Consider the following 20,759-nt stretch of genomic DNA (forward strand, 5'->3'; position numbering starts at 1 on the left):
ACCTTTTCTACTGGTTCATATGAATTAGGTTAACTTCAGTTATTATGTTATCTATTTTGCTGTTTATGTATACTCTGTTCCTGGAGTTGCGTAGAGCACTGTGGAAGCTACAGGCCTTCGCAGCCAATCAGGAGAGCGAGCACATCTAAGTGTATTCTTTCGCGCCTTGTCGTCTGCTGGCAGCGAGCGCTGTAGCGAACGCGGCAACAGCGTCTCGAGACACTGTGCAAGTGTGCAGTGAGATGAGCTGTAATTGTGAAAGCGGTTAAATGTTCTCATCGGCACCGTGAAGGCGCGCGCCTTCGAAATACTTGCGCGTAGATGTTAGAAAGATAGGGTTCCGTGGCTCATGTTCGGTGCAAAGCGCCTCACTAGCCAAATTAAATATGAAAGCAGCACGCTTCATCAGATTTCGTATACGCATGCGAAGTGCCGCTTGCGTTACATACGACACGATGGCTCTATTCCCCGTGCTTTACTTGTCAGTCTCAGCGCGGCGTAACAGTATGCAAGACGTACTTGTGCACACATGGCGTTCTAATACGTTGCGGATTTCCCGCTAGGCATGCAGGATTCTCTCTGAGGAACACAAGCTCAACAATTTCGCGTCGATTGTGATCTTCTGTCCGTTAGGATCTCATTGATCGGCTCATCGCCTGCGACCTCTTAGTGCCATGAGTCGTCTCAATTGACTGTGCCTTGTAGCCCTAACCGATCAGTGTGTTGTCCGTCATTTTTGGTGCTGTGTAGCTCTCGCCAGATCGGCGCAACCCGTCTTCAATGTCGTCTGACTGTTTCCATCTTTCCTAGCCCTTCTCTACTTCTGTGTGTGGGTTATCTTCTTCTTATCATCCTCTATTATCTTCCTATCTCTTTCACTCTTCTTCTCCCACCCAATCCATCTGCCGACCCTTTGAGATGCCCTCGTAAGGAGAGACAGTTACGGGTTGGCACTTTTCTTTTCATTTCCTTTTGATAACCACTCAGAGAGCAGAGTGCAGAATGGCGCAGTGTAACGCTGCATCTATACGTAGACCTCATGCATTTGCTACACTACGAATAAAGTACGCGTAGCGTGTGTAGTGCCGGTACCTGTAGCGTTAACATGGGGCGCGGTGCATTTGCGATTGCGATTCATCCTGAGTAATCAGGCTACACGGCTATACAATGAAAGCAACCTGCCCGATATGCAGTGCAACACTGATTATCTCTAGCTGTGTGCAGTTAATACTGCACTTGTCACTTGAAATACTTGTTTGAAAATAGATGTTCTGAGTTTTATAATATACATGTAAAGTGTGTACTGTGTTACCAAATAGTGCAGATTCATACATTGCAACGAGACAGCTAAATCCATTTAAATATTATAAGCAGTCACTTGCATGTGGGCAGTGCCATAAAGCTTAAGTGGTGAGGTTCGGTAGAGATGTGTTTGTTAAATAAATGAGGTTTGTAACGTGCTCTGCATGGCGTCTAGGAAATAAGTGTTTTAACTGCTGCAATTCAAGAAAATGATGTCCATCTGCCGCCTTAGGCTCACATTTTCAAAACCCATGGTGGACTGCTTGCTATTCCAGTACTACAGAAGCTTCTAAGGTGGTACTCTTTATTCTCGTAAGCTGCGTGAATCCTCTGTAATAGGAACTTTAGCTCTTTGAATTAGACCGAGTTGTTTCATGTTTGTATACAGACAGCGCAACTCAGACGAAGACAGCAGACACATAGATGCAAATAAGCCCCGGTTGACAACTGTTTTAGTTTAAATTTATTTATAGCTACAATCAACACATTACACAATACATTACATATTATGAAAGCTCATTTAAAAATGAATTTTTTTGTATTAAGGTTCATTTGCTACCTGTCAAACCAATCAGTTATTTTCGTCAGGTTGATATTCAGTGAAACTTGGTCTTCACTGTTGTGTATTTCCTGATATATTATAGAATCGTCTGCAAAAAGTTTAACTTTGTAATCAATGCACATTCTTATGTAATAAATGAATATCAAAAATAACAGCGGGCTCATTACTGAGCCCTGTGGGATGCCTGAAATCACAGGCACAGGAGCAGATAAAATGTTTTCGGTAATGAGAAATTGGGATCGGTAAGGTAAAAAGCTCTTTATCCACGTAGTGATGGAACCGTCACCAATCACAGTAGTAATTTTGTCAATCAGTTTGGCATGGCACACACAGTCAAATGCTTTACAGAAGTTTAATACAAGTGCGTCTGTTTCATTATGATTGTTAATACCTAATGCGAGATCATGAACCACCTCTGTAAGCTGAGTGACTATCAATAGGCCTCTTCTAAAACCATGTCGAACGTCAACCAGAATGTTTTCTTCAAATTATGTGGTTAATTTCTTGAGTACAATGTGCTCCAAAATTTTGCATGATGTGCTGGTAAGAGAAATCGGTCTGTGGTTGGATGGTACATAAGTGTCTCTTAACTTACGAATCAGTACAATTTTTGCGATCTTTCAATATGCAGGTCGGTCAGACGTCGAAAGTGACTTGCAGAAAATACGTCACTTTCGACGTCAGCTCTACCTGCAGATATCAAGATCACAAAATTGTACCGATCCATAATAATTACAAGTTACTGGGAAGTCACTCATGCCCTATTTTGTCATAAAAATAATCACAAGTAAGATGAAGTATGTGTGCAATTTTTGACTGGTTGTATTCACTGTAAGCTAAGGAAGATTGTATTTTTTGCATCGTTTCCAGAATGTAACACGTGAAGTAACTTGCCAAATATGGTAATGCCTTCGAAAAACTTATTTTCTGCAGGAATACTGTGCACGGTAAAGCAAAGTGACAGCACAATGACAACAAATCGGTTAAATTAATCACATCTCAGTGTTTCTTCTTATTTCGTGGCAACTTTTCGGGTGAACATCCACAAAGATGTAGTGGTCACATTTGTGGACAATGTGTCTGAGTAGGCTGCATCACTCGCCTCTTAGGTAAAACAAGAATGTTCTTTCATTAACAAAATATAAACTAGTAAACAATCAAGTATTCAGAGGGAGGCTTGATTTTCAGAACACTGACCGTCAGACCAAGCACAATTGAAGGTTTACTGAGTGTATGCGAGCCATTTGGTGTACATCCTAGTGTGAAACATCATGAAAAATAGGACAGTAAGTAGAACACAGATGCAGCTCTAACTAACAAGTGAGTCTTCATTATCGTTTAACCAGCAATAAACAGCAAATAACAAACATGCAACATCACTGAAATCGCACTTCTTATTTAAACTGTGCCATTGCTAAGCCTGTATGTCGTACATTATTGTCTCACTTTTGCTCGCTGTTTCAAACTCAAGGTTCACTCTTGTCATGTGGTAGTGGCACTGCGCATGAAGGTCCACTTAGTTGTGTCGAAATGTGCCAATAGCCCATATCAGTCAGTGTATCAATGTACACCTGAAAGAAAGCCACACTTCATTAAAGGCTCCCCCCCTCTCATTTACCTAGCTGCTGTCACGCCTGTGTTTGCATACATGCAGTTTTTCAATGGTACCACTGTTCTGATACACAGTGGGCACGGGACGCATTAAATAGCTGAGGCTTTTTTATACATCAGATTTAAAGCTCAACAAAAGCACATTCTGTCCTTCAATTGAATTAGATGTTGTGAGAAGATTGAATTCACATATTTAGTGCCCCCCAAGTGTACCAGTACATACATGTTTGCGCCTTCAGGCTTTTTATTTTGTTCCAACATTGTAAGGCAACTAGTTCAGTTATTCATCCAGCTAAAACATGAGCACCCAGAGGCCATTCTACTTATTCTCAGCTAAACATTGCTCCAGTCACACCATCTGCATCGTCTCCAAAATTTTCATCTTTAGAAGTCTCTATCAAACAACCAAGAAAATGAGCCCTTAAAAGCACTGAAAACTCGATTTAAGAAGCACAAAAACCGTTTCCTTGTCTCGCTTTATTCACTCTTATGCACGGTCTACTCATCCAAGCAGCATGTTGTAGTCTGTTGGGTGCCATGACACCGCGAAATACAAGGCAACATTCTGGTGGACCAGCTAGCTGCATCCGTCAACAAAACTACTACCAATACATTGATACCAATTCCTGTGCTTCACTTGAAATCTTTTCGAAAGCGAAAGCTCGGGGGTTATTGGTAGAGCGCATGGGACACACACAGGTAATAAATTGCATGTCATCAAGCCGCAGCTTGGTCATTGGCCACCTATATCAAAATCACGTTACACAGAAGTAATACTTACGAGGTTAAGAACTGGACATACATACACTACACCTTCATTTCTTTTGTCTGGTGGCGATCCACCTTTGTGTGATAGATGTGGAAAAGCGCTCACCGTACTTCACATTCTGATGCAATGTAAAGAGTTATACCCCTGTCACACGGGCACCCGTAATGACCGTTTAACTCCCTCATCTTTACGACAACGAAGATGCAGTTGGTGTCACACGGCCACCCTTACGCAAACGAAAGTGAACGGAGCATTTCGCAAAGGACGTTCAACGATCTTCCTTCGCAGCGAAACGAGGTACTCTCGTTCCCAGCAGTCTAGAGGTCAGAGAAAAATTTCGAGCACTAAAGTGACCACAGTGAAAGAATAATACATTTTGGCAATATTAAAAGTTCTTTCGTTGCAGTACTCGTTCAAAACGCGTGTTTGTTTACATATATTTACGCCCGCCAGAGTTCACTTAATCTCAACACCGATGACCTACACACGTGCCTCGGGAGTCGCGCGTGCCAGCGCCATTAAAAAATATTTCGTGCACGTGTGTGGTTGTGGTCTTTGCCGTGCTGACGTTTAAAAGAAATGACTGACAACGCTGGAACATCATCACCTGCCTCGACGGCTGCAGAAACGATTAATGGGACCCCACCAAATCCAAGAGTAACATGGAGTGAAAATGACACTTGGGTGTTGATTAGAATCTGGGAGGACCACCTTCTTGAGCTCCGAGGAGAAAAACATAACGCCAGAGTGTATGACGCCATTGTCGCCGCTCTTGCAAAGATGGGTATTTTGAGGACGCGCCGACAAGTGCAAAACAAAATTGACAACCTCACGCAGAAGTACAGGTGAGTTCGCAGACTGTTGAATGCATACAGCAGAAAAGCACGCGTGTTCCTAACAGCTGGTGTGTAGTCATGTGCTAACCCGTGTAAGTTTTTGTTTGCACTTCCAGTTGGTGCTATTGCACGAAGCACATTTCGTTACAAGGAGTTATTTTGAGGGGCTAATTCTGTGTAGATATTCTGCCGTTGCGTTATTTCTGCGTGTCAACTCAACGTTCAACTTTGTTTATCTGGAATGAGGCATTTGTTAGGCTTTCTTATAGGAATGAAGTAGCTCGTGCGCGTTACCTGGCTAAAAAAAAAAAAACGTGCATTTGGGTCACCATGAACATCGAAGTATTCAACTGATTACCTGCGTACGCATCCTATCTTATCTTTTAGGACTCCCAGTATTTGTGAGCATTGGTAAGCAACCTACGAAATGAGCTACATGATTGAGTAAAATTGAGACGAGCTACTAGTCTTTATTTAGGTCTTCATTCTGAAACATCAAAAATAGCTGGCAATTGCCTTGCATACATTGTTCACCGTTTTCATTTTTGGCATGATGCAACAGCACAGGCTTGCGCGTCTACACAAGAAAATAAGAAACAAATGTTGCTAACTGTGACATGGAGCTTGACACGAATGTATAATGCAGCGCACTCACCTGCTAGGAAATTAACCGAAAGTTATGTAGCAAGTCCAGAGAGAATGTGGTTATACATTACATCACTGCTTTTCTAATGGTAAATTGTGTTATCAGTAAAGAAGCCCGGGAAAAAACTACCGGATCTGCACCTAGTGCTTGGCCGTTTTTCATCGAACTGCACAGGTTTCTGGGCACACTGCCCATTAACGACCGCTCTCTCGTGCAAGAGAGTTGCCCTTCACCAAGGGGAAATGTCGATGAGGTATGTAAATCATTTGTATAAGGTAATGCCGTTACGATAACAACTAAAAATTTTCAGTGCCACGAGCAATTGGTGATTGCAGAATGCAACCTAAGAATGCGACACTCCAAACTAAGCTCTAAATTCTAATGTCAATTGTGATTATAGACTTCACTCAAGGGCATTTGATATCTACAAGCAATGGAAACAATAAAAAAGCAGCATGGGATGAAACTATTGCACTAATGTGCCCCCAAAGAACAAGCTTTTTGTCGCAACTAAAGCTTGGAGTACGTCCTTCTGAGGCTAATCGACATGATTAGTTCATTTTTTTGCATGCTTCATTCTTGCAATACTTCAAGAATGTGCAACATCAGAAATGCCACATTAGGCTGAAAGCAGCTTGATGTTGTGGCACGCACTAACAGATTTTTGTCTTTCAGATTATTCGGGGCATGGAGACTGGGTCAAGTCTTTCCTCAGATGAAGACGGGGCTACTGAAGGTTGCTCCGCGACAGATGCCTGCAGCAGTGTCTCGGACCTCCTGCAGGAACCCCAGCCTAGCACCAGCACGAGCCAGCCTGGCACCAGCACGAGCCAGCCACATGGCAAGCGTCGAGCTCAAAAGAGAAAGCGGATGTCCGCCAATGAAAAGTTTCAAAGTGCGCTGCTTGAACAGCAAGCGAAGCTTATTGCAGCACTGGAGACTGCCACGCAAATTGAGCAGGGTCTGCGTGAACGGCAGGTGGCAACACAGGAAAAACTTGTGGACCTGTTTTCAAAATATTTCAATAAATAAGTTTCTCTAATTACTTCAATAAGCATTTGTTTCTTTCAGGCCCCTATTGTTTGAGTAGTATACATACTGATGTGCTTCACTGGTTGAACTGCAGACAATTATTAAGGGCACAACATGCTTTTATTATTACAGACACATTTATAACATAAAGTCCAAAGTAAACATGATACCCAATTTACGACAAGCCATAACTTTTCAAAATATTGTTACGGAGCTCGCAAACACACGGAAGAGAGGAATGAGCGTATTTCCTATATTTACATGCCAAAGTGACGCTTCAGAGCTGCCAGTCTCTCGCGCGGCGAGTCCACTTCTTTTTCATCGAACTGTTGTCCACGACGGTAGAGCCATGCCCACTGCCTCGTAATATCACCCCCGGCGAACAAAGCGCCGTCACGGCGCCCCTAAGTCAATCAGGACTGGCAGTATAGTAGGGCTTTAGGCGCGACACATGAACAACATCAGTAGATGGTGTAGCAGAGGATGAGTGCGGTTGAACGGGAGTGATGAGGTAGTCGACGTCGGTGACCTTGCGGAGAACTTTGTAGGGTCCTGTGTATCGTGGGAGGAGCTTCTCGCACAAACCTTCACGTCGATACGGCGTCCAGAGTAGGACAAGAGAGTCATCAGGGTAGTCAACGTCGCGGTGCGAGTCATCGTAGCGGACTTTTTGTGCGGCCTGAGAAGCACTGAGCCGAGTGTGCGCGATTTGGCGAGCGACGCGGGCTCGAGAAGCAGCGTCCTGCGCATACACCGTTGGTTGGATAGTAGCAGAAGGAAGGAGTGTGTCGAATGGCAACGCAGGGTTGCAGCCGTACAAAAGAAAGAATGGAGAGTAGCCGGCGGTGTCATGTCTTGACGAATTATATGCAAATGTAACGTAGGGGAGCATTGCGTCCCAGTCACGGTGGTCAGCAGAGACGTACATAGACAACATGTCTGTAAGAGTTCGGTTGAGACGCTCCGTGAGACCGTTAGTCTGGGGATGGTAGGCAGTAGTAAGGTGATGTTCGGTAGAGCAGCTCCGGAGGATTTCGTCGATAACTTTTGCGAGGAAGCAGCGGCCCCGATCCGTCAAAAGCTGGCGCGGAGCTCCATGCCGCAGAATGACGTCATTTAGGAGAAAGTCTGCGACGTCTGTAGCGCAGCTAGTTGGCAATGCACGAGTTATCGCGTATCTGGTCGCATAGTCGGTTGCGACAGCGATCCACTTGTTGCCTGACACGGACGTCGGGAAAGGTCCGAGCAAGTCGAGGCCGATGCGGAAGAATGGTTCCGGGGGAATGTCGATAGGTTGGAGCAGGCCAGCCGGACGGAGAGCAGGACGTTTCCGACGCTGGCAGCGCTCGCAAGCAGCGACATAACGGCGCACAAATTTATACATGCCAGGCCAAAAGAACCGTTGCCGCACGCGGTGATAGGTGCGTGAAAAACCCAGGTGTCCCGCCATCGGTGCGTCATGCAGATGTTGAAGAATAGTGGCACGCATGTGTTGGGGAATAACTAACAAATATTCCGGGCCATCAGACTTCATGTTGCGACGATACAGAATGTCGTTGCGAAGGACATATTGACGGAGAGAAGGGTCGGAATGTCCTGAAGATACTCGCTGAATGACCTTCTTGAGGGTTGCGTCCCGGCGCTGCTCTGTGCCGATGTCGTGCAAATCAGATATGGCGAGCACACAAGAATCGCCTTCATGGACAGCGAGGCTAGCAGGGTCCACCGGATAACGCGAGAGACAATCAGCATCTTGGTGCAACCTGCCCGACTTATAAATTACGTCGAAGTTATACTCCTGGAGACGTAGAGCCCAGCGACCTAGGCGACCAGTTGGGTCCTTGAGCGACGACAGCCAACACAGAGCGTGGTGGTCCGTAATAACTGAAAACTCGCGGCCATACAAGTAGGGGCGAAATTTCGCTACAGCCCAGACCAACGCAAGACACTCGCGCTCTGTTATCGAATAGTTTCGCTCAGATGTGGAGAGAAGGCGGCTGGCATACGCAATAACACGCGTTTGGCCTCCCTGGTGTTGAGCGAGGACGGCGCCGATTCCGTGAGCACTGGCGTCTGTGCGTACTTCAGTCGTCGCAGACGGGTCAAAGTGAGCCAGTATTGGTGGTGAAATGAGCAGGTCGATCAGCGTGGAAAACGCAGCTGCTTGGTCTTGGCCCCACGAGAAGGGCACGTTCTTTTTGAGAAGATCAGTTAGTGGTCGTGCAATTGTAGCGAAATCGCGTATAAAGCGGCGGAAGTACGAGCATAAGCCCACAAAACTCCGAACATCTTTGGTTGAAGAAGGCAGAGGGAAATTCTTGACAGCGCTAATCTTGTCAGGGTCAGGTCGGACGCCAGCAGCACTTACAAGATGACCAAGGATCGTGATTTGTTGTCGGCCGAAATTGCACTTTTTCGAGTTCAGCTGGAGTCCTGCTCGACGAAAAACGGCTAAAATGGTCGACAAACGAGTTAAGTGAGTTTCAAATGTTGGGGAAAAAACAATCACATCGTCGAGGTAGCAAAGACAGATGGACCATTTATAACCACGAAGAAGAGAGTCCATCATGCGTTCGAACGTTGCCGGGGCGTTGCACAGCCCAAAAGGCATAACCTTGAACTGATAAAGGCCGTCCGGTGTGATGAAGGCAGTCTTTTCTCGGTCTAAGTCGTCGACAGAAATTTGCCAGTAGCCCGAACGCAGATCAATAGATGAGAAGTATCGCGCGCCATGAAGGCAATCAAGGGCGTCGTCGATTCGTGGCAGCGGATATACGTCTTTGCGGGTTATCTTGTTCAAGGCACGGTAGTCAACGCAAAATCTCCAGCTGCCATCCTTCTTTTTCACTAAAACAACAGGTGACGCCCATGGACTTGAAGAGGCCTCTATGACTCCTTTGGAGAGCATTTTCTCGACTTCTCGTTGTATGACCTGGCGTTCGGACTGGGAAACACGATACGGTCGCCGTCTAACAGGATTAGCATCGCCGGTATGTATTTGATGACGCACGAAGGACGTTTGCCCTAAAGGGCGGTCATCGAAGTCGAAAATATCTCGGTAGGTAGTCAGAACGTGGTGAAGTTGCGCCAACTGACAGGGCAGAAGATCAGGGGCGATCATCATCGTGATTTCGTCGCTAGGTGCGTTTGCTCGGCTGGCTGCAGTAGGGGACGAACAGTCTTCAGGGTCCAATGCCACGATGCTACATGCATCAAGTGGGGAAACGTGGGCTAACGAAATGCCTTGCGGGAGAACTTGGGTCGAACTACTGAAGTTAAGGAGCGGAAGCTGAACGTAGTTGTCCACAATAGTCACGATTGTATGCGGCACAGCAACACTTCGAGCCAAGAGCACATCCACCAATGGAGACACTATGTAGTCACCGTCAGGAAGAGCTGGTGATATCGTTAAGGCAACACACGTGGTGGCTTGCGGTGACAGCCGAACATAATCAACAGCGCACAAGCGGTGTGACGGTGAGGACGGCACAGGTCCAAGTCGAGGCAGTTCAAGTTGAAGAACGCCGGTTGCACAGTCGATGAGAGCAGCATGGGTGGACAAGAAATCTAAACCAAGAATTAGGTCATTTGGGCACTGCTCAATAACTGCAAAGAGAACAGATGTGGGGTGATCGGCGATAGTGATGCGTGCTGTGCACATTCCTGTGATGGCAAGACTTCTTCCGTCGGCGACACGAATAACGCCAGGGGCAGCCGGTGTGAGCACTTTCTTCAGGCGGCGACGAAGTCGGGCACTCATCACAGAAATATGCGCCCCAGTGTCAACAAGTGCAGAAACAGTCAGGCCGTCAACGTCGACGTCGATCAAATTTCGTCGTGTCGGCAGTACAAGGAGAGGATTTGAGGTCGGTACCGAGGATGCAGCTTCACCTCCAAGAGCTGCACCGCTTAGTTTCCCTGGTGAGAATTGAGCGGGGAGGTCGGGCGTCGTCGTAGAGGAGAAGGGGACGACGGGCGACGTCCTGGCGGCGAACGAGACTGGTGACGTCGAGGCGACGGTGAGCGGCTGTGCTGCGTATCAGGGGCATCGCAGGCGTAGGAATCGACGGGCAGAGGCCGGCGGTAGTTGTCGGCGATCGGCTCAGGAGGTTGGAAACGACGGTAGCTATCGGTGCGGCGAGCAGTGTTATACTGGTTTCGGGACGAAGACCAATGGTTGTGGCAATACCGTGCGACGTGACCTATGCGGCGGCAGTTAAAGCAGATCGGCCGATCATCCGCAGTTCTCCATTCGGCCGGATTGCGAGAGCGTGGATAAGACCTTTCTTGGGGTGGTGACCTGGGGCGAGGCGGCGACCTTGAACGGAAGCCAATTGGTCGAGACTGAGCAACGGCGCAGACATCGAAGCCCAAATTGCTCAGTTCTTCCCGCACAATCGACTGTACCAAGCAAACCTGAGGTACTTGCAAATCGACGTGGCCGTTGGCGGGAAGAGTAGGTGTAATTGCTTCGATTTCCCGCCGGACAATTCGCGTAATTTCAGACGCTGGTGAAGACTGCCGATGGGAGGACAGTCCATCTTCGCAGGAGGACGTCGCTGCGGTGTTCGGCAGTCGAGTAAATGATCTTGAAATCCGCCTGCTTTTGGCCAGTTCAAAACGCCGGCATTCCTCAATAATTTCGTCGACGGTCGCACAGTTCCGGCACATTAGCAGGTTGAACGCGTCGTCCGCTATGCCCTTGAGGACGTGGCCAACCTTGTCAGACTCCGACATGTCGTTGTCAACTTTACGACATAGAGCCAGCACGTCCTGTATATATGAGATATACGGCTCTGTGGACGTCTGAGCACGTATAGACAACTCCTTCTTTGCAGCCGCCTTTCGACCGATGGGCTTCCCAAATAAGTCGCGAAGCTTTTCCTTGAAGGTGTCCCAACTGCCGATCTCCTCCTCATGGTTCTCGTACCAGACTTTGGCCGTGCCTTTCAGGTAAAACAGCACATTGGCCAGCATAAGAGTCGGATCATACCGGTTGAGAGCACTGGTGCGTTCGTAGTCGGCTATCCAGTCGTCGACATCAACTTGGTCCGTACCGCAGAACGTTCCAGGATGCTTCGGATGCGTCAGCACGTACGTGGGTGGGGGTGGGGCCAGTGGAGGCGTTGCCGTGGATGGTGCGGGCGTCGCCGAAGCCGATGGAGAGGTGGCCGTGGGATCAGTCCCGTGTTCCATCACGGAAACTCCGATTTGACGACCACTGCGGAGCTCCGTTGTATGGCGCTTCGTTACCCAGCACTCCCACCAATTTGTTACGGAGCTCGCAAACACACGGAAGAGAGGAATGAGCGTATTTCCTATATTTACATGCCAAAGTGACGCTTCAGAGCTGCCAGTCTCTCGCGCGGCGAGTCCACTTCTTTTTCATCGAACTGTTGTCCACGACGGTAGAGCCATGCCCACTGCCTCGTAATAATATGATCTCCAGTCCTTCCCAATTTCAAAAGATGACAGCGAACGTTTGCTTTTCAGACCCGGGGAACATACTTTACAAGGTCCAAAAAGGACACAACAATGGAGATAAAAATGTGCAAATTTAAGAAAAGAAAGTGTGAAATATGCACACTTGGAAATTTTTTACAAACTTCAAAAATAAAAAGAAAACATACATAGGTGTGGTACTAGGTGGGGAAAGGGAATTACACAACAAAGATTCAACATGGATACTTAAAAAAAGGAAACTGCTCGTGCACACACAAATGATAGCAATATCGACTCCAAGGCACATCCCAAGAAGCTCACGGGATGTTTTTAAAAACACAGCAACACAGCAGGCTCAATGACACCTTCAAAGCAGACTGGTAAACCTACTGAGCTTTAAGCTGAAGCTTCTTGGTCTCTTTTTAGAGCAAATAATTATTTTTTGTTTCATACCCAACTCAACAGAAATCTAGCTGTCTCTGTGCTGCTGAAAATATTGCACGAGTGCATCCCTAACATCTCTGCCACATCCAACTTGCATGGCTGTGATGTGGTGTGGTTGCTCGTACAGTGCGTTTTGCATGTCTGCCTCGTTTATCCATTGCTGGGATACACTGTCATTGAAGGGTTCACAAATGTTGTTCAGCACACAGCATGCTCTTATTATTACAGCAACATTCGTGACATCGCACTCCATACACTTCATGGCAAATCTAAAGCGGGCCTTCAGTCTTCCAAAGGCATTCTCCACAATTCGCCTAGACCTTGACAGCTGGTAATTGAATTCTTTTTCGGCAGAGGTTTTACTTAAACCAGGGAAAGGCTTAATCAAATTGGGCATCAGCGGGAATGCTTGGTCACATAATAATAATGGTGGCACAACAGAACTGTTGACAGATTGATGTATCGAAAGCGATATTTGTGGTCCACCAAAGCCAGTAAGATCACACTGTACCTGCAAGTATATTACCATCACAATAAGGAGATGACAGTGCACAAACAACTTCACAGTCACATTGTATACAATTGTAATAGAAACATGCCGATGCCGTGTACACATGCATTATGAGGCGAGATGTGGCATGTATGTGTGGCCATGCTAGAACAAAACTGTTCTTGAGCTGTGTGCTGGAATGAGACACCGTAATATAGATGATGATTAACATCTGAAATATTGTTTAGTGCATACTAAAGCTTATCCAAAATAGGCATCATACATTTGATATGATTTTTTATCAAATGTCACTTTCAATAACGAATTCATATTCTATTCACTTAAGAGTTTATCTGTTTATACCCATGGGCTGATGTTTTCGTGTTCATTGTGTGTTCACCAAGTTTTCGTATACAATAATGTATCAAGCAGCCCAGCTTTCAACTTTGATGTAAGTTGTACACACTTACCAGCCCTTGTAATTGTAGTAGTCGATGGCATTTTCTTTGGGAGGCGAGACAGGGAAATGACAGCCATCCAGTGCTCTAACTGCCTGAGGGAAGCCAGTGACAGCATAAAATTCACGTATGTGGTGGGTCATTTCATCAGCTGCAAGCATCCTGACCCACTGATCTTCTAGGGCTTCCACGACGATGTCACAAAATTCTCTATATATCGTGTTCACCGTCGACCTGCCCAGGTCAAACAAATTGGCGACTGTTCTATCTTCAGCAGAGGAACACAGCTTGTAGAGAGCAACAGCGACCCTTTTTTGCACAGACACCGCTTCCCGCATGTTTGTAGTCTGTCGTTGCATTACTGGCATACATGCGTCTACAAGATATTTGAACGTAGTACGTGAAACTCTGAATGACTGCCAGAAGTTCTGCCCGCCTAGGTTTGGGAGCGTGTCCTCAAACCAGCGAGAGAATCGTGGATATGCCCAAACTCGCCTTGACGCACGCCTCGATGACAACGCCATCGCATTCAGCGTCAGGCTGTTCGCGACGAGACGGTGCCTTATAGCATGCACACGGGCTCTAGCAGCCTCAATCTCAATATCTATGGAGCCGATCAACGTCATTGCCAGCGCAATATCGTACCACTTCCTCACGTCCTCCGCTGTGTCACTCATGGCTGAAGAACACAAAATTTGCGCTCCCGAGGCAAGGAAGCACAAGAATTTTCGTACCGGGCATGTACATGGGCACCTTTCTTTGTGTTCACGGGCAACAAAACAACTAAAAGCACAATGTGGCCAGCGTCACTAGCAGCATCGCTACATTTAGCAAATGCGTTTTTATTTGAAATTATTTTTAACAGTTTGTTAGTCGCACACCTACTTAGTAGGGCTTTTTGTAAAAACCACATAACGAGGATTTACAAAAAAATCAATAGACATGAAATGAGAATACTTTCCCGAAAATCAAACAGCGCCAGCTGAGCCCCCTCGCGGCGACTGTTACAACCTTGTCATTGCCGTGTGACACTACCACAACTCCTTCTCCGTCGAACCCCCTAGGGAAGATTTACGTCGACAGCGTTCAACGGAGTTTAGTGGTGGCCGTGTGACAGGGGTATTAGACACGCTAAGAAGACAACACTCCATTTCCCTACCGACAGCAGACACCACTTCATCCTGCAATGTTCATCTGTAGGGAACCACTTTTTACACATAAATCGGTTTTGCTTTTTTGAGAGAACTTCATACATTTCACAGTGCAACCCGATGATAAACTGCTTCTGACGTATGATACACGAAAGGAACAGCAATCATATGACACATAAAAGATACAGGGGCGACAAGAGATGGCTTTCAAGTAAAAAGCAAAGCACTGCCTGCGCTTCCACACTTCAGCTTTAAAGTTGCTGTTTCGCCATCGATGGCATTAAAACACACAACACTGGGAGCTGCACCTGTAGCTGCCATGAGGCACAGCAACCGTATGACACACAAAAAACACAGGGGCTACAAGGGATGACTTTCAAGTAAATAAATAGCACAGTACTGTCTGCACTTCGAAGCTTCAGCTTTGAAGCTCCCACTACAACATTGATGGCATTAAAACACACAGCACTGGGAGTGGTAGATGTAGCCGGCAAAGGGCACGGCAGTCGTGAGTGGGAGTACACAAAGTCCTCAAAATGTTGCCGCAGTCAACAGTGGCATGGTGTACTTGCGTCGCCATAGGATGATGTGAGTGGCCTCGATCAGAAGCGAATTTCAGGAACGCTTCTTAAAACGAAAGCCTATCTTGAGCAGCATCCTGTGAATTGTTGTCGCGGACATGGACGGCAGCGAGTCATCATCTTTGAAGTATGCGGCGAGCTTGCACACTGTTGGAATCTCCCGCCGTTTATAGAAACCGTGCATGACTCTGCGCATCACACCACAGTTGAAGTTGTCCAGCAGCTGCTCTCGATCACTCCCCCTGCCACCGCGAGACAGCGTCTTGGTGCTTATCGTGCTCCGCTACCCACTTGTACAGCGCATGCTTGCTGTCGTTGAGGTACGTAGCCTTTTCTTAATGAGAGAGCTCATGCTTGCATTTCTGCCGAACTGTCCTGAACTGTCCTGAACACATTTTCTTTATGAACTCTCCTGAACGCATTTAGAGCCAACTGCTTAGCTCTCTTGCCGAAAAAGCTAATCCAAGAACGATGTTGCACACGTGAACCAGGCACTGCTATTTTGAAAGAAGTGACCAAATCTGTTACCGTGCACTAGTCGCAACTCAAGACTGTGTTCTCCGCGGCCCTGAGGATGCTCGGGCTGTGTGGACTACTCATAAAAGTTCAGACAATGTCTTATAATTCCTTCGTACTTTATAAGTAAAAGCATGACACATACGAGCCATAACAGCTTTATTTCTTTCATCATTTGCATGTTATAACATGTACAAGCAAGAACTCCTTCTTCAGTATCATGGAGCCACGAAAATTGTTTTATACAGAAAATGAGAGAAAATCGTCAAATCACAGCTACAACACGCAGAGAAGCCCTCAAGTAAAAATCTTCCGACAAGACCGCTTGCAAAAATCGTGAGGATAAATAATGGGCAGCGTATACGGGGCACTACATCTCGTTTCGCAACAACATGCGCTCAATGGTCGTGTAGCCTTGACACTGCTGCACCGAACTTCTGGAACAGAGTGTAGGTGTTTTGTTAACAGCTGAAAAAAGTACAGTGCTGTTCTTTTTTTTTTTAGGTGTTCTGCATTACAGGCATTGCTTCAGCCAGGGCTGCAATGCAGAATGTCCTGCAGTTTGATGTCTGCTATGGCTGTTCATGGTACCTCCAACCTGGAGAGTTCATTGAAGGTGCCGTATTATTGTCCAATCTCACATGGGTCATGTGAAGTGCTCTGAATATCTTGTTTCATTATGCAGGTAGTGTCAAGTATCCGGTAACAGTGACTGCTGAAGACCTGGGTGCAGCTATGATGGAGGAAGACATGAAGACAACAGCAGATCTTCAGCATAAAGTCAAAGGTGATGTCCCTGCTCTAAAGAAAATGCCATATCAATTTGATTCCCCGTATCAAGCGACAACGTGAACTCATGAATTGTTTTGACTAGTTGCTCTATGGTTGATAATTCCCGGCAGGGGCGTCTCCGCGAGCAGGCGTTTGGTGTGTAGTGACACCACCGACCCGAGCTAACGGGGGGGTTTCGACTCCCTCCCACGCGCAGCCGTGCATGGGTGAGCCGTGTCCGGGAAAAGGGGATCCTGGTGGTTGAGGTGACGCTGGGTGCTCGGATTTTTAAGGCCCCCTGGCAGAGGCAACACACCCCTTTGGCCCCGGCTTCACGTAGACATCCCTGGGCTGAACAAGCCAGGAGAAATCGGCGGTTGCCTTTTCCTATCTACCCTCTCCTACCTTTTCCTTTCCTATCTTCTTTTCTTACTGTCCTGTCTTCTAATCCTTTCAGTTGCTTCCTAGTTTTCGTAGGTGGCCTGGGTTAACCTTGTGTTCTATATTCAGCCTTGGATATATTGTCGCAGTACAACGCGAATAAAACACAGGTACACCTTGAGGCAACGAAAGCAGCGTGTTTTCAACAGCTGAGCCACAAGATCGTCTTCTTCGGTCTCGAGTGAAGCTAGAGGCCCACTACCTCGTGTACACTAAATCCCCCATCATTGTTTTCGTCCATATGTAGACACGCGTCATTTGCCTCCCTCTCAAAGAGCATCGCCCAGATGCAAAGTCTGTAAGGAAGTTTTTTTTTTTTTTTTTTTTTTCACAAGAAAAGTCTCGCATCACTCGCTGACGTAAGGCTTTATGCGGACTACGTGGACGAGTTCAGGATGGTGCTGGTGACGCCTTGTACTATGCGAACTGTCGGGAACAACTACGTAAGTGATGTCACTGAGTCTTCGCAGCACTAGGTACGGTCCAAAGTATCTTCTTAAGAGCTTTTCGGAAAGTCCTCGTTTCTGTACCGGCGTCCAAACCCATACTTTGTCGCCAGTTTGGTAGACGACTGTTCTGCGGTGAGCATTGTAACGGCCTGCATCATACTCTTGCTGCTGGCTGATGCGTAAACGTGCAAGTTGCCTAGCTTTTTCCGCGCGTTCGGTAAACGTGTCGGCATCCGGGACGATGTCGTCGCCTTCGTGCGGTAACATTGCATCTAACATGATTCGTACTTGCCGTCCATAAACGAGGCTGAACGGTGTCATGCGGGTCGTTTCTTGCTTGGCCGTGTTGGATGCGAACGTTATGTATGGCAAGATTTGATCCCAATTTTCGTGTTCACCGTCTGCATACATTGAAAGCATGTTTTTAATGGTTTTGTTTAGACGCTCTGTCAGCCCGTTCTTTTGCGGGTGGTAGGCGGTGGTCTTACGATGCTTTGTTCCACTCAGCATCAAGACATAGTCCAAAAGAGCTGCCGTAAATGCGGCACCTTTGTCTGTGATTACGACGGTTGGTGCACCATGCCTCAGTACAATATTCTCAATGAAAAATCTTGCCACCTCCGCTGCTGTACCTCTCTGGATAGCCTTTGTCTCGGCATGACGGGTCAGATAATCTGTAACGACCATAACCCATCGGTTGCCTGCAGTAGAAGTAGGGAGTGGGCCCAAAATGTCCATGCCAATCTGGTGGAATGGAGTCATTGGGACCTGTACGGCTTGCAGGAGGCCAGCTGGTTTAGTTGGTGGTGACTTGCGTCGCTGGCAGTCGAGACAGGTACGGACATGGTTCTTCATGGCTGTGGTTAGTCTTGGCCAGTAATACCTTTGCTGTACCTTAGCCAACGTTCTTGTGTAACCCAAGTGGCCAGAGGTAACCTCGTTGTGGCATGCTTTCAGTACTTCGGTGCGCAGTGCTGCTGGGATGACGAGTAGATAGGCGGATCCCGTCGACGAAAAGTTTCTTTTGTAGAGTACTCCGCCCCTTAAACAAAACGATGACAACACTCTTGCGAAAACTCTTGGCGCCTTCCCAGAACTGCCATCCAAGTAGGTAATTAAGCCAAGAAACTCAGCGTCGTCAAGTTGTTGCTGCGCAATGGTGGTCGTGTCGAGGACACCGAGAAATTATGTTTCCTCCTTTTCGGGTAGGGTCGCCGACTCAATGGGTGAACGGGACAAACGGTCGGCGTCCATATGCCGCTTCCCTGACTTATGTACGAGTGCCTTATCGAATACCTGCAGCCTGAGACTCCAACGCGCTAATCGGCCGGTAGGGTCTTTAAGATTTGTTAACTAACAGATTTGTTACCCACACAGTGAGTGGTGATCGCTAATTACTTTGAAGGGGCGACCATATAAATATGAACGAAATTTTGTAACCGCCCATACCACGGCGAGACATTCCTTCTCAGTCGTGGAGTAATTAGCTTCAGCGCGTGTTAACGTTCTGCTTGCGTAATTGATTACCCTTTCTGTACCTTCTTGCTGCTGCACAAGCACAGCTCCCAGACCAACATTGCTAGCATCAGTGTGAAGCATCGTAGGGGCTCTCTCGTCGAAGTGGGCAAGGACTGGAGGTGTTTGTAGTCGCTGGCGAAGATCGTTAAAAGCAGCTTCCTCTTCGTTATTCCACTCAAAGGTGACGTCTTCTTTCGTGAGGCGAGTTAACGGTGATGCTATGTGTGCGAAGTCTGCGATAAATTAACGATAATATGCACAGAGGCCGAGAAAGCGTCTGACAGCCTTTTTATTGGTCGGCAAAGGGAACTGTTCTACGGCTGCGATTTTTTTCGGGATCGGGACGAACACCTGCATAACTGACGACATGAACAAGAAATCGCAGCTCTTCGTAGCAAAAGTGGCACTTCTCAGGCTTCAGTGTCAGACCCGCGAACTGTATTGCTCGTAAGACCACCTCAAGTCTCTCAAGGTGCTCGTCAAACGTTGCGGAGAACACTATGACGTCGTCCAGATATACTAAGCATGTTTTCCACTTTAACCCAGAAAGCACAGTGCCCATGAGTCTTTGAAAGATAGCAGGCGCTGAGCACAAACTGAATGTAAAGAACTTAAATTCATACAACCCATGTGGTGTTACAAAAGCGATCTTCTCGCAGTCTCTCGGGTTCACCTTGATTTGCCAATATTCACTCCGCAAATTCATTGAAGAGAAGTATCGAGCGTGTCGAAGTCTGTCGAGAGAGTCGTCTATACGCGGTAGTGGATATACGTCTTTCTTGTTCACCTGATTTAGCTTGCGGTAATCCACACAAAAGCGCAGGCTGCCGTCCTTTTTCTTAACGAGGACTACAGGTGACGCCCAGGGGCTTTGTGAATGCTGAATGACGTCATCTTCAAGCATTCTGTCTACCTGCTGTTGTATCGCGTCACGTTCTTTTGGAGCCACGCGATAAGGGTTTTGGTGAATAGGTCTCGCCGTTTCGTCGGTAATTATTCGATGCCTGGTTAGAGGCGTGCGGCCAACTTTTGATGTTGTCGAAAAGCAGTCTTGAAATTTGGCCAGTAGCTCAAGGAGTCTGCGTCGGTCGTCTTTCGGCAAAGTAGTGCTAATGTCCAGAACAGGCGCTGAATCAAGATTTAGCGACTCATCGACTACCCCCAAGTAGCCTTCGGCATCTACGACATCGTTGAAATAAGCGACAGCCGTGCCTTTAGGAAGGTGCCGGCGCTCAGCATTGAAATTGGTCAGCTGCAAGTCCGTGCGTCCAGCAGCAACTCTGATGATACCTCGTGCGACGGAAATACCGTGGGTGAAGAGCAGCGAGCTTATTTGGTCTGCAACTCCTTTGGCGTCAAACTGAGCAGCGGCGGCCACCGAAACAAGCGTGCATGACCTAGGAGGGAGAACCACGTCGTCATCAGTAATACGCAGTTGGTTTGGTCGCGCCTCTGGAGAATTGGGTAAGCCCGAACTGTTGCAAAAGTAGTCAAGCTCTCTGGTATGTTGATGATGGCGCCATATTCCTGATTAAATCCATGCCAAGAATTACATCTCTGCAGCATGCGGCGATAACGACGAACGACGCAGTGAAAGGAGAACCTCTGATGTCAACTCTTGCGGTACATCTTCCGGAGGGCATCAGTAACTGGCCCTCTGCTGTTCTTATGTGAGGGCCCGTCCACGGTGTCTTCACTTTTCTGAGGCTGTCGGCCAGGTCCTGACTGATAATAGAGAAG

The 20,759-nt window shown here is 47.2% G+C and overlaps 1 protein-coding gene across 10 annotated transcripts in view; it reads left to right on the forward strand.

Annotated features, from left to right (window-relative positions):
* Nucleotides 1-20,759, forward strand: part of LOC119170446 (uncharacterized) — a 270,210-nt gene that overhangs the window by 154,478 nt on the left and 94,973 nt on the right. For 5 of the 10 annotated variants that reach the window (XM_075890402.1, XM_075890403.1, XM_075890404.1 and 2 more), the window contains exons 5-6: nt 16,345-16,456; nt 16,526-16,627. In XM_075890402.1, the coding sequence (XP_075746517.1) occupies nt 16,345-16,456; nt 16,526-16,627 (214 nt within the window). Of the gene's footprint in view, nt 1-6,401; nt 6,772-16,344; nt 16,457-16,525; nt 16,628-20,759 lie in introns of those variants that run through there. The other 5 variants (XM_075890401.1, XM_075890399.1, XM_075890406.1 and 2 more) reach the window with 1 other exon arrangement.

Source organism: Rhipicephalus microplus, chromosome 3 (genome assembly GCF_043290135.1).
Source record: "Rhipicephalus microplus isolate Deutch F79 chromosome 3, USDA_Rmic, whole genome shotgun sequence".
In the NCBI taxonomy this organism is placed as follows: domain Eukaryota; kingdom Metazoa; phylum Arthropoda; class Arachnida; order Ixodida; family Ixodidae; genus Rhipicephalus; species Rhipicephalus microplus.